The sequence below is a fragment of the Monodelphis domestica genome, chromosome 2 (genome assembly GCF_027887165.1).
Source record: "Monodelphis domestica isolate mMonDom1 chromosome 2, mMonDom1.pri, whole genome shotgun sequence".
Taxonomy (NCBI): Eukaryota; Metazoa; Chordata; class Mammalia; order Didelphimorphia; family Didelphidae; genus Monodelphis; species Monodelphis domestica.
The window spans coordinates 79,236,711-79,251,669 of NC_077228.1; the positions used below are offsets into that span (position 1 = coordinate 79,236,711).

The following is a 14,959-nucleotide window of genomic DNA, read 5'->3' on the forward strand; positions in this document are numbered from 1 at the left end:
AATGGAGAATAGACTGGAGAAACAGGAATTTGAGATCTCATTTTTATAGGAGGGTTTTTATTTGGGGGGGGGGGCAAAGGAGAATAGACTAATTCTTATCTGTACCACTTTGGGTTAGCTCATAAATATATCCAAATGATCTTATGCTCTGTAAGTTTAAATTCAGTAAAGTTATTGCTAAGACTTCCAAGTTAACACTTCCATATCATCTCAAAGTTTTCACCACCTTTTTGATATTCAGCTGGTCTGTGCTGGTGGAGGTCTGGAATTTGTCTGAAATTTACATTTCTTGGAACCAGAAGTCCTTGACAGCAACATGCCAGGATGTCGTCTGCTATTGCAGCACATAGTCCCAGGATGTAAATTTTGGTTAATATATGATACAATTTGTAAATGATGCTCCTTTGATCTTTGGTATAGTTGTGTGTGACTTGCAGGTTCTTCTTTGCTATCTCATTTCCTGCACTTGTCCCTGTGTACTGGCTACTTTTTAACTTTCCATCCTGACTTGAAAATTGAAGGAGGTGGTCAGGGGATAAGAACAAGACAGTTTTAACACGTTTCCTTTCATCTCTTTGGGTTTTCTTCTTTCCCAGATCCTTCATTCTCTCTTCTCCATCCTTTTCCTTACACTCTACTCCATTCATTTTATATTTTTTGCCTCTATAGTCTTTACCCTCTTTTGCAATTCTACAAAACAGATGGATGGGTTTATGAATGGCCCATTTGCTATGATGAATCACTCAACTGTTTGAAAGACTGGGAAAATAGCTGAAAAAACATTTACTGTTCATTAAACACTTACTGCACACAGGAACTATTTTGGGGACTGAGGATACAATTGATGAAAAGCAACACAAGTCTTTGACCTCTAGGAGGATACCCCATCTGTTTCTTTTTTAAATGCTTATCTTTTGCCTTAGAACCAATATTGTGTATTGGTTCCAAGGCAGAAGAGTGCTAAGGGTTAGGCAATGGGGGTCAAGTGACTTGCCCAGGATCACAAAGCTGGGAAGTGTACCAGATTTGTAGCCTGGTTCTCTACTATTGAAACATCTAGCTGTCCCTTACCCTATCTGTTTTCAGTGTACAAGTCTTATCTCCACCTCATGAAAGGATGAGAATGAAGAAAAAATCAAAGCTATTGGACATTGACATGGTCAATTCTAAGGGTAGGTTCAAACATGCTCAAGGGCTTCCCATTACCCCAAAGATCAAAAATATACTCATGTTTTGGGCATATAAAGCTTTTCACAGCTTGGACCCCTTCCTACCTTTCCAGCCTTACACTTCCCTTTGTGCATCATGAGATCCAGCTTTCTCCTGAATGAGACTGTCTCCACCCCTGGGCACTAGCTATCTCTCATACCTAGAATATTCTACTTCCTCACATCTACCTCTTTGTTCTCCTAGTTTCCTTTAAGACTCAGACCCAAATCCTACCTTTTTCAGGAAACCTTTGCTGGTCCCACCTGCTGCTACTGACTTTCCCTCTCAAATTACCTTCCATTTGCTCTGTACACATTTTGTACACACCTAACTCCTTACATGTTGCCTCCCCCATCAAAATTGCTTCTCTTTATGTCCCCAATGCTTATTAGCACAGTGGTGCCTAGCAAATAAAAAATGTTTAATAAATGCTTGGTTGACTGACTCACTGGTTGACTTGACATATACACAGGCTGGATAAACCTGCAAGGAAAAGGATTATTAGTTAAAAACATATGCTTTCATGCACATATGCACACACACACTCACTGGACTGGTCAATTTGGAATATGTATCTACAAGGTTACACTGCATTAGTGCTCAATATTATTAAGTTGGGAAAGTTTTGAGGACCACGGCCAGGGTCACAGAACTAGGAAGTGTCTAAGGCCAAATTTGAACCTAGGACCTCTCATCTCTAGGCCTGGCTCTCAATCCACTGAGCCATTCAGCTGCCCCTTAGAACAGTTGAGCATGGCCCTAAGGAACACTGATCTGTGGAGAGTACATTTCATACACATGGGTGAGAAACTCCATTCCATTGGCTGGATTCTTCTCTTTCTTTTGCAGGTCTTTGGTCAAATGCCCATTTACATAGTTCATGATTTACAGTGGACCCTCTGGCCAGAGCTACCATGTACTTTGGTAAGTCAATCTCTAACCTTCATTATATACAATAGGCATATGGCGGGTAGAGTTAAGGGGCAAGAAGAAGAGTAACTAGAGAAAGGGGGGAAAGGGTTAGGATCAAAACTCAAGGGTAATTGAAGGCAAATAAGGGGCAGGACAACCAGTATTGAGTCAGGCAAATAATTCTCCTAATATGTATAGAGAGGCCGCTTACCAGTAGACTGGCTTCCCTTTGTTGAATGAATAAAACAGTCTTTATTAAGTCCATACTTACTAGTTGATCAGCACTGGGCTAACATCTGTCCATGAAATAAAAAAATCAAGACCCTACTTTCTCAAAAGGCACTTACATTCAATTAGGGAAAGACAATCCTTTTTTGGAGTTTAGGAGTGGCTATGGAGAGGAATTGGACAGGAAGATCATAGAATTGGTGAGTGGAATCAGAGAAATTTGTTAGAGAAATTAGAAATGTCCCTTCCAGGAATGGCAGTGTCAATTGGATAACTGCACCTACATCAAGAGGAGGAAGGAAGGGGTCTTGGGGTGGGGTTCCAAGGAGTTATTTGGCCATAGCAATCTGTGAGATGAATAAAAATGAAAAATGACTCTTGCTTCCATACAGTCCCTTTTCTCTTATGCAGCAATAGTGGGGGGGGGGGGGAGGAAAGAAAAGTAGACAGATGTGATCTTGGTTGAGAAGAAAGAGATGGGGGGGGGGGGGAGAAGCAGGGCAGGGATTGTGTTCTGCCTAATTGGAGAAGTCATAGATCTGTGGAAATACCAAGGTATGTCTTTTTGCTTTAGGGGAATGATATCACAATAGACATGGAGTCCAAAGACTAGGTATAAATCAAACTTTATTACTTTCTACATGAGAGGAGATAGTAAGGGAAAGAATAGTGGCTTTGAAATCAGTGAACCTGGTTTCAAATCTCAGCTCTCTACCACTTTTTAGCTATTGGACTTTTGGCAAATCCCTTAAACTCTCTGGGCTTTGGGTCTTTATCCATAAAATGAAGGTGTATTTGATTACCTCTGAAGTTCTACCCAATTATAAATCTATGATCCTATTATGTCTCTGGAACTTATCTCATTTGTAAAATGAAGACATTAGACAACCAGTCCCTAGGATTCTTTCAAGAGCTGAATCTTATAATTCTGTGATTAAAAAACAAAACAAAACAAAACAAAACAAAAAAAACTACTTTCCTTTCTATGTTCTAGTCTACAGAACTAGGGTAGGCTGTCTATGAATGAGCGCCACTGAAACTGATATGTGGCCATTTCATCATGGGTTACCAGAGCCCCCTCTTTCTCTCTCACTCTCCCTTTCTCTCTCTCCCCTTTCTTCTCTCCCTCTCTTTCTCCTTTCCATCCTATCCCTCTTTCTTTCCCCTCTCTCCTTCTCTGTCTCTGTCTCTGTTTCTGACTCTCTCTTTCTTCCCCCTCCCCTTTCTATTTCACCCCTCTTTCTTTGCTCTTCTTTCCCTCTTCCTTTTCTTTCCTCCTATTTCCTCCCCCCTCATTCTTCTGCCCTGCTAATGTCCTCCCCATGACACCTCAAAGACTGTCCTAACTCCTGTTCTTGAACAACTCCAAATTATTTCTTTCCAGTGTCCTAAGTCTTCAGAGTCTCTGTGCAAGATTACAAGGGCATCTTATTGGTTTCCATTCTATGAAGTTTTGTAGTTTGGGATGAGAACTATGAAAGAATTATTACTATGCCATAGAAAGAGAACTTGAGGTTTGAAGTCATAAAACCTGAATGCTAGTTTTTTTGGTTTTTCTTAAAACCTTACCTTCTGACTTGATATCAATTCTAAGACATGAGTGGCAAAGGGATAGGCAATCTGGGTTAAGTGACTTGTCCGGGTCACACAGCTAGGTCTTCAGGCCTGATTCTCAGTCCACTGAGCCACCCAGCTTCCCCCAAATCTCCATAAGTACTTAATACCTTTTCATTCATTTTGTTAGAAGCCTACTCATGATAAGTGTACCTGTACTAATCTAGGAGGATAATTATCATTCTGTCACTTCAATGGTTGCCCTACAATTTGCCTCCAATTTTGTTCCCAGTTCCAGCACATAGTGGACAGTTAGTAAGTCAATCAGCAATTGTTTATTAAACACCAACTCTGTGCCAGATACTTTGCAAAGCCAAGCCCTGTGCTAAATATGGGCACTTAAATGTTTGATCGATTGGTTGTTCAGTCACAATCTCTCTGAGCCTCTGTCATTCCATTTGTTAAGTAACTATAATGAAAGTTCTGCCAACAAACCCAAAAGGTTATATTTCAGAAAATGCTGTGTAAACCTAAAAGTATTCTATGAACACTTCAGTACTTTTGTGTCTAGATAAATGCCAGTATCTGTATAGAACTTTAAGGTTTGCAAAGTGCTTTATCTATTTAATTTCATTTGAATCTATGATCTCATTAATATGGATACTCCCTCCCCAAAAGCAGCTTATAAATCCACCGTCTCTTACCATCCTATATCTTCTTTTTCCATGTCCTATGTCTTTGTTCATATCCTCCATGGAGGATACTCAACCTGTTGGACTTAGGGGAAGACTAAGTCTTTAAACATTCAAAGAGTTTTGAAAAAGAACAGCTCTTAGGTGCCCATTTGTCCCTTTGCCCTTGCTAGTGACCCACCTGCTGCCTTTTCCAATCATAGATTTCCTGGATGTCTTTGCCAATTCTTGCATGAAATATATCTTGGTAAATGCTTGTTAATGCAACAACGTGGCATAATGGACTGGCTTCAGATTCCAGAAGACTGTGAAAGATAATTCTTTACTCTATTGTCTATCTTGAGTTAAAAGTTACTTAAGTACCCTACTTAGTACCTCACTAGACTGAAGACAGGATTAACTGTCCTTTATCTACTTTTAAATTGAATCAACAAAAGATTGAACACCCTACTTACTGCCTTCTGGGCAGTGCTAGACAATTTGGAAACTGTGATTGGTTCCTAAGAAGAGGGGCAGAGACAAGAAGTCACCATAAAAGCAAGCCCCAAACTCCTTCAGAGCAGATTGTCTTTGAGAAGATAGTCTTCTGACTGGGGAGAATCTTTGAGGGAGTTTAGCTGGAGACTGCAGCTTGGAATATGGGCTTGGAGCTCAGCTTCAACTTAGATTCTGACTCCTGGACTACTTCATTGGGTGAATGAATGGCTGACTCCTTTCCTAGTTTTCTAAAAGACTAGCTTCCACCTTGGAGGAGGCTGTGTGGTTACTCACTACCAGCCTTCCTAGTTGAAAGCTAATTAATCACTGCCTGGATTAAGCAGACTCAGAGTAAACATTTAAGCTGACAGGATAGATAATCTCTCTAACGTCTTCACATTCTCTACTTTATTGTTTCCTCTCCATTTTGTAAATATTTGTAAATAAATTTCTTACTCAAGATATAATAAACATTGGCGACCATATAATTTCATAAAATTATTGTCCAGCCATTAAATTTAACCCTTACAACACCCAGGTTCAAGTGGCATACTCTGACATCTAGGCAAATCACCCAACCTTATAATGGTCCAAGTAACTCTTAAGACTATAAATTACAGAGTAGTTGTCAATCTGCACTGCTAAAGGGTATTTCCTCATTGGGAATTCCCTATACCAATGAAATCACAGGTCTAGTCTCAAATATACTGCAGCCAATTTCTGCCCACTTCATGTTTCTCTATTGTCTTTTTTTTAAACTCTTACTTTCTATTGGTTTTAACGCAGAAGAGCAGTAAGGGCTATGCAATGGAGGTTAACTGATTTGCCCAGGGTCACACAGCTAGAAATGTTTGAGACCATCTATTGTCTTTTGAATCACTTCAATTTTGATTCTTCAAAGGCTTGAGCCTCCCAGGAATCACAGCCAAATAACATTATCAGTAGGAAAATAATGGTGTTAAGATTATGGGTTTTTTCCTATTGACACAGCTTGGGATCATAGAATATCTGTTGTTTCCCAAATGCAATCCAGCCCAATTGTCTTCATTTTTATTTGAATTAGGAGGGGAGGTAGGAGCTGTCCACATCAGTATGAAATTCATTCTAAACATGTGTGTAAGTAATTCTGGGAAAACAGTTATTTAGAACTGTCTATGGGGCACTGAGAGATTGTGTTGCACAGGTAGAATGGGTCAATCAATAGACTGGTCAATCAGCAAGCATTTATTAGATACCCACTATGCTAGGCAGTAGGCACTGCAAACACAAAGAATAAAACAATCTCTACTCCAAAAGAGCTTTTATTTTAAAGAAAATTTTCTTTAAATCCCTGCCTACAATCTAAGACAGAAAAACTGGAAGAATTGGGCAACTGGGGGAAAGGTCACTCAACTAGGACTTGTCTGAAATGGGATTTGAACCTGAGTTCTCCCAACTCCTGGCCTGACTCTTTATTGATTGTGCTACCTAATTGTCCCTAAGAGCTTTCATTCCAATGTGGGAAGTCACAATCTTGAACCCAGAACTTCTTTGTTCCCTGCCATCTACTCCATTGATGCATCTGCCCACATCTATAAGTGAATCATTCTTATTATTCTGAGTAAATGAATAAACTAAAGAGTATATTAAAATAGGACTTGCCAGGATCCATTCTCCATTCTTAATATAATCCAGCTTTCTTCTTTGTCAGCCTCCACCCCAGACCATATATAGTTTCCCTTCTTTGAACCTTGCATTCAATACCCCCTATATCTCTGTCCTCAAATGTTAGTGGTGTCAAGTTTGGTCAGTAGGAGAGACAGGTGGTGCTTATCATTTGCATTCTGTGATGGGTGGGGAAGATTCCCCAATGATTGTAATTTTCTTCTCTACTCCTGTCCTTCTTGAATTCTAGGTTGCCAAATACAAAGGCTTGTTGACATGGTTGGAGAAATACAGGTTACCTTATTTCTGCAAGACCAACTTATGTCACCATTACATGCTCTGTAAGGAACTCCTCAATTTCATCAAATCCTCAGAGGGCGGTGAGCACAATTCAATTTCAGTTCGACTGAACAACTTCTAAAAAATTATTCTGTGCAGAAAACACCATGCAAGGTGGAGGGGAGATACATAGTCTACCAGACACAACGTTTCTTCCCTCATGGTACTTACAGTCTTATAGGCGTGTAAGATACAAACACAAATAATTTAATAACCAATATCTGGTTTAGGCCATTAGAAGGATACCAAAAGTATTTAATGGGAGGCAAAAGGGTGCAGGTTACTAGAAACCAGAAAGATTAGGAAGTCTTTATGGAGAAGATGGCATTTAAGTGAGACTGTTAAAGAATGGGCAGGAATTCAGCAGGCAAAAGAGTTGGAAGGAAGACATTCTAGTCTTTGACAACCACATGAACAAAGATGGAAAAGCAAGGGGCATGTTTAGGGAGTGGCATATTTTAGTTTGGCTAGATCATAGAGTGCATGGAGATGAGAATACAAAGTGATAGAAGGCTATGTAGGGTAGCGCCAAACAACGGAGGGCATCAAATGCCAGGAAAAGGGAACTGAACTTTAATTGGCAGCCTTTTAAGAAGTTGTTGGAAGCCCTTAGAGATCAGCTTCCAGGAAATGAGTAGAAGGCTGGGAGTCAGATATCAAAGAGGAAAAGAGTCTAATGCTGTTTTCTGACAGATACCAAAGGAGATAATGGCCAACACTAAGAATTCAATGAGAGGCCACAAAGTCTCTCAACAAGAAAATGATGACTAATAGTCTTCATTAAGGGTTCACATGTTCACTTGGCTATAAAGATGCCTTTGGGGAAGTTGGCACATGAAAGTCCCCCCTGGTCTTCATAAGAGCAGATCAAGATTAAGGTCTGCTTGGGGCCATGGGCTTTAGAGACCTGAGAACTGGCTTTCTGAATCAGCCGAACTAGGGTTTAAAGCATGTTTGGAGAAGCTGTTCCATAGACAGGGGTCAAACAGCCTTATTCTCAAAGTGAATGCTCCAAACCATTGAGTTAATGGATCAGAGGTATGGGGATTCACGTCAACCCTAGGGCATGCAAAACCAGTCTAAATCACAATGTGTTAACCCCTTTGATACATGTACATCCTGGTGGAATCAAATGAAAATTGACATCAAAGGTGACCTTGAACAGGAAAAGTGGTCAGTCAGCAAAGGACAGCATATGGAGGAGGAAAGGGATAATTCCAGTCATTTATTTCAAGGATTTCATGGGATGATTATACTTAAGTACATGAGCCTTTCCCAAGGCAGTTGCCCCCAATTCCTGGGTATTCCAGAAATGACTGTTTCCAGCATCTGAACATATGGCTTTGGTTTTCTAGACCACTGTCTAATGGACTGAGATGACTGACCATAGCTAGGAGGAAATTGACTACTTGCAAACCTGCAAGAGGGTAAGGGATAGCTAGATGATGCAGTGCTTAGAGTGCCAGCCCTGAAGTCAGGAAGATTCATCTTCCAGAGTTCAAATCTGGCCTCAGATACTATCTGTGTGATCCTGGGCAAGTCACTGATCCCTGTTTGCCTCAGTTTCCTCATCTGTAGAATGGCGAAGGAAATGGCAAGATACTCTAGTATCTCTGTTGAGAAAACTCTAAATGAGGTCACAAAGAGTCAAACATGACTGAAACAAATGAACACAAGGGGGTAGGGGAAAACCCTCTCATTGTCAGCTTTTTCTGGCAGCCAAAATGATGAGATGGAAGTCAGCAGATCAGTGGTTGCTCTACAAATGTGTTGGAGGTGTCCGAGGAATGTGGCGCTTCTATGCCTACCTCAGTGGTACAGCAGGTAGGTTCCAACAATTATTTCTATGATCAGTTTCCCTCTTTCTCTCTTCCCTCCCATCTCTTCTTTTCTACTGAGTCACAGTGGAGATTTTTATAAGATACAAAATGAGGGTATTGGGCCTCTTTTAATCAAGATTTGAGAAAATAAAGACCCAGTAAGTCCACTTTGTATACTCACTGGTAGGAGTTTGGATTCATGTAAGTCTATGAGGAGAATTCCTGGAAAGGGATACTATATAGGATGAAGACAAAAAAACAGGTCTCTGCTCATTCTATGCCTGAAACTCCATGGAGTGGTTACTAGCCAGCCACACCCACCCTGGACCCTTTCCAGGGCTAGGATGGCAGTGCTTACGACCTCAAATTTCTCCCTTGCCCACTCATCTGTTGGTGGCCCAGAGTCTTACATCCCAGACTGCTGGTTTAGAGTTAGTCACTCTTGGCCATGTCCATGATTTGAACACAAAATCAGAGAAGAAAGGCTTTTTCTCTCCCCACTCCCACACCTCTTGTGGTTGGGTTAGGAAAGGGAAGAGTGGACAAACTCAGTCCTGAATTTCTTGAACAGAGTAATCACTGTCTCCTGTCCTCTCCTTCTCTGTAAATGGGCTATGCTGCTGGCTGCTCTGGTGTGCCATTCAGCGCTGCCTTTGCCATCAGCGCTCTAAAGAGAGATAGAAAGACAGTGGTTGGGTGGATGGAGGCCCAAACTCAGAGTCAGGAAGAACTTGGTTCAAGCCCTGTCTCTGATACATAGCTGTGATCTAGGGTAATTCCCAGAACCACTCTGAGCCTCAGTTTCCTCATCCCCTTCTCCTAGAATGATTGTCCCCAGTGGGGGCTGCATCTCACTGCCACCATGACTGGAGACCCATATCACACCTTTTACAGAGGATGCCTAGGAGCAGCAAGGATGTGGGATCCCAAATCCCAAGTGAGCTCCTCCCCTCACCAACTGAATTTGTCTCAGGAACCACAATTCCTTTTTGTGGCTCTGTACCCCAGTTTTTCTTCCAGGTGGTAGAACTTTTGTGGAGAATATAACTTCAAGAAAATTTTCCCGGTAGAAATCCAGCCAGTGTGGCACGGGGTTCAGGAAGACATTTCAGTCCTTCACAACATACCAGGTTGGGGGCTGCCACCTCTTCCTAAGCATAGGGTCTGCTCTGCTCTCACTTAGCCCTCTATTCTGCAGGGGAGGAGCTGGTGGAATTCTGGATAATTGCGGAGAGAATCCTCGGAATTGATGAGACCAATGATAAGCAGAAGGACACTTACCTGTCCCTCCTCCTGGTTCTGAAGGCCACTTATTTGCAGGAAGGATCTTCTGTGCTAATTCTTTGCAACATGAACCTCAGTAAGAACCTAGGAGTCACCATAAGTGGGGAAACCACAGAGGAATTGGTGGAATCTGTTTTTTTCAATTCTCCATTCCATCACTTTTTCCTTGTTATTGATAGTTATTGTAGCTCTCCATTTAAGTACTTTGTTTATTGCTTACTTTTTAAAGTCTTCTTCCTCTGCATGATGGGAATCCCATGGAACCCAAACAGGGAGGAAGGTCTGAGAGAAGACACTTCCACTTGGGTTGGCACTTTGCCTTAGTCGGAGAGATGAGCTACTTTTGTCCAGAGTGGAGTAGCTAGCTAGGAGGATCTGGGTCTCCTCACCTACTCCCCTGGAGGTTCCTCCCCTGGAACCCGAGTGGTTTCATTGTTTTGCTTGAAAGGAATTCCCAGACTCATCCATATTCAATTGTAAATTCATTAAAGGGGCATTCCAAAATCTAATAGCAGCTCCTGTGATTGGGACTTCCTATTCCTCCAACCACTCCCATTTACATAGATGAGTGAAACCTCATTAGAGATTGGAAAGTCCTCTCTGTGGTCATCTTGTCTTTTCAATAGCTAAGGATGCCCCTCATTCAAAAAGACCTCAAGACCCGGAATCTTCATAATCTTCAACATTTCCTCAGATTTTTTTTTCTTTTATTTGTGTAAATCCATTCAATAGTCTGGGTAAGTTTAGGCAAGGATAGCGTGTTCTCCTCTCCATTCTATATCTGAGTCAGAACACTGGGCATCACCATCACCATTGTTCTCAAGAGACCTGAACTCTAGTCATAGTCTCTCCTACTGGTTCACTGGTTCAGTTTCTCCATCAGTTAAATGAGAATAATGAGGTCAAAGTTTGCATCCCCTCCCCTTTCCTCCCAAGGTGGTTGTAAGGAACAAACAAGATAAGATAAGCCTTGGAGTAGCAGAATGATCAGGTATTTACATCTTTTATTCTAATTTCAATTAATTTTTCATTAATTCTCCTATATAAAAATTCTCCTGTTCCTCCCTCACCCCCATTGAAAAACATAATCTATTTCTACCTTCACCCTCTGTTTCTCTATGTCTTTTCCAGGCACACTGCTGAAACTCTCTGTGTGGCATCCCAAACAGTCCACTACCAGAAGGGAGATCCTGAGCCACATGCAGAAAGTAGCTCTGTTCAAAATCCAGAGCTATTGGCTCCCAAACTTCTACCTGCATTGTAAGATCAATATGGCCAAGCAGGAAAAATGCCAGGCTCTGCTACAAGAATATGAGGATCGCCTCTGTCATAAAGTAGTGGAAGACATCCCCACCTTTCCAAATGTTCTCCCCCTTGATATGAATGTCAAGAGGCTCTATGTGACTTCGAAGCCATACTGTAGCAAGAAAACCAAGAAGAGCATGTGGCAATTCATCGAACAGGGCACATGGACTATTGAGCCTGAACTGCCCATAATACATACTCTGCCTCCCCAAAAAAGCCTATTGCATGACAAAAGCTTTAAGGACTTCCCTCCTGATGACTTCCCTCCGCCACAAAAACTCATTGTGCGGATGGGCTCCCTGAAACCATTGCGTTTTCAAGACACACTATCAGAGCTAAAGTCAAAGGACAGCCTCAGCTCCCTGTCCTTTCACTCCAAGGTAGAGGCCACCAAAACTTATGCACCCTTCACCCTAGAAGGAGTCTATGAGAAGAAATTCACAGCCAAATTGCGTACTACCACCCCTGTCATCAATCAGCCCTCCCTGATATCCCTGAAGAAAGTGATTCGGAAAAATTTTTCCTTTGAATATCTCCACTGGGCTTTCACTGCTGATGCCTATGCAGGGAACCCTTTTGCAGATTTTCTTAAGAGCAAGCATTACAAGATGGAAAACCGCCTCCTAAATCTCTGGAAGGACCTGGACAACTTCCTGACCATTTCTATCAGTGCTAAGAGAGGCGGTAATCTGCTATTTCGGCACACGCTTGGAAATCGCATCTGTGAACTCTACCTGAATGAAGAGAATGGCCCCATCCTGCCACTCAAACCTCAAACCATCCGGAATCTGAGAGAGCTGTTGCCTTCTGGGGAGGTGATCCCCTGGATCCCGAAAGCACAGAAGGAAATATGCAAGGTAGGCTAGGCCAGGATGCGGGACCCTTCTGGAGGACAAGAGCCTCATTCTCTGTGTGGATTCTCACCACACTGACAATAGTAATTCCTTGTAACTGTGGAGGAGGGAGCTACAGGGCTGAATGAACTTTCTAAAGCAAACCAGGTGGATTGAGTCTTCCAGGTCACTGGACAGCAAATCACTCTTATTCTCTTTCCTCTGAAAGCACATAAATGCAAGTTCACCTAGAGTCCACCTAACAGTTGTTATTTGCCATCTACACCTAGTATAGCCACATTCTCATCAACTAGGTCAGCCATAGGGTCTTCATCAGGCATTCCTCTCATCTGAGAAGTTCTAAGAAAGATATTTCACCATCTCTGACAGAAAGCCTTGGCAGTTTGAATAAGGGGTTTCCTATCCTACACCATACTTAAGCTCCACAATTCTAAGATCTCTAACAGGGATCTCAGGATCAGAGAATAGGTAGGAAGACAAAGGAAGAGGGTAATAATAGGATGAGTCTGACAGGCAATTGATTGATCCACTATGAACTAATCGCAGACTCCATACTAACTTTTTTTATTAACAAGAAAGGTAAGCTGCGGTGTGACGAAGTCCACAATTTTGAACTTTATTAGAGAATATGGCATCAAATCTGAGCCAGTAGCCTCAGACTAATATTGAAGAAGCCTGAGGACAAAATCAATGGTCTAAGTTAAAATTCCCAAGTCCCAGTTTAATTTAATTCAATAAGCAATTATTAAATCATTCCATGTTAATGGCACTGTGCTAGGTTCTGTGTGAGACACATCATGAATAATGTGATCTCTAAAAGGACATCTAATAACAAAGGTAAGACACACATACAAATGTTTACAATACATAATAGATCATAATAAGAGAAATACAAAAATAGCATCGAGGGCTCTGAGTGCTCCAAGATAATGTATGTCAAGTGCTTTGTAAGTTGTCACACACAATAGAAATATCTCTATTATTGTTATTATCCTGGGGGAACTTAAGGCCTAGAGGGACAGAGAGTGCAACACTTGTTTTATTTTATTTAATTAGTCAATTTAGAACATTTTCCCCTGGTTATGAGAATCGTGTTCCTTCCCTCCCCTCCCCCAACCCCTTCCATAGCTGAGGTGCAATTCTGCTGGGTTTTACATGTGTCCTTGATCAAAACCTATTTTCATGTTGTTGCACTAGAGTGATCATTTGGAGTCTACATCCCCAATCATATCCCCATTGACCCATGTGATCAAGCAGTTGGTTTTCTTCGGTGTTTTTACTCCCAGTTTTTCCTCTGAATGTGGATAGCATTCTTTCTCATAAATCCCTCCAAATTGTTCAGGATCACTGCATTGCCACTAATGGAGAAGTCCATTACATTCAATTGTACCACAGTGTATTAGTCTCTGTGTACAATGTTCTCCTGGTTCTGCTCCTCTCACTCTGCATCACTTCCTGGAGGTCATTCCAGTCTCCATGGAATTCCTCCACTTTATTATTCCTTTTAGCTCAATAGTATTCCATCACCAACGTATACCACAATTTGTTCAGTCATTCTCCAATTGAAGGGCATCCCCTCATTTTCCAATTTTTTGCCACCACAAAGAGTGCAGCTATGAATATTCTTGTACAAGGCTTTTTCCTTATTATCTCTTTAGGGTATAAACCCAGTAGTGCTGTGGTTGGGTCAAAGAACAGATAGTCTTTTAGCACCCTTTGGACATAGTTCCAAATTGCCCTCCAGAATGGTTAAATCAATTCATAACCCCACCACCAATGAATTAATGTCCCCACTTTGCCACATCCCCTCCAGCATTCATTACTTTCCTTTGCTGTCATGTTAGCCAATCTGCTAGGTGTGAGGTGATACTTCAGAGTTGTTTTGATTTGCATTTCTCTGATTATAAGAGATTTAGAACACTTTTTCATATACTTATTAATAGTTTTGATTTCTTTATCTGAAAATTACCTATTCATGTCCCTTGCCCATTTATCAATTGGGGAATGGCTTGATTTTTGGCGCAATTGATTTGACTCTATAAATTTGAGTAATTAGACTTTTGTCAGAGGTTTTTGTTATGAAGATTTTTTTCCCAAATTTGTTGTTTCCCTTCTAATTTTGGTTGTATTGGTTTTACTTGTACAAAACTTTTTTAATTTAATGTAATCAAAATTATTCATTTTATATTTTGTCATTTTTTCTAACTTTCTTATTCTTAAAATTTTTCCTTTCCCAAAGATCTGACATGTTCTGTGTTCACCTAATTTACTTATAGTTTCCTTCTTTACATTCAAGTCATTCACCCATTCTGAGTTTATCTTGGTGTAGGGTGTGAGATGCAACGCTTGTTTTAATACATCCTATTTTGTGCTTGGATTGTAGATTCTTGCTTCCCTGTTTGATGACTTCCTTGATTTGGATGACCATTGGTTTCTCATCTTTGTGGTAGGAGGGACTAAGGGGTTAGCATTGGGTGGAGATACTAAGTGTGAGAGTGTGCAAGGGAGAATAGCTGCTCTGTCATAGACTGTTTATCCGACTACATAGAATTCTATATTTTTGTGATTTCAGCAAAAGGGATTGAGATACTTATGCTTCAGGGATGAATACCAGGTCATGGTGTCCAGCATAAAAGGAAGT

At 41.1% G+C, this 14,959-nt stretch overlaps 1 protein-coding gene across 2 annotated transcripts in view; it reads left to right on the top strand.

The window, feature by feature from the left end:
• Positions 1-14,959, top strand: part of RGSL1 (regulator of G protein signaling like 1) — a 118,745-nt gene that overhangs the window by 17,853 nt on the left and 85,933 nt on the right. For both annotated transcript variants that reach the window (XM_016429993.2, XM_007480919.2), the window contains exons 3-8: positions 2,059-2,133; positions 6,967-7,096; positions 8,775-8,879; positions 10,074-10,235; positions 11,291-12,321; positions 14,702-14,764. In XM_016429993.2, the coding sequence (XP_016285479.1) occupies positions 2,059-2,133; positions 6,967-7,096; positions 8,775-8,879; positions 10,074-10,235; positions 11,291-12,321; positions 14,702-14,764 (1,566 nt within the window). The remainder of the gene's footprint in view (positions 1-2,058; positions 2,134-6,966; positions 7,097-8,774; positions 8,880-10,073; positions 10,236-11,290; positions 12,322-14,701; positions 14,765-14,959) is intronic.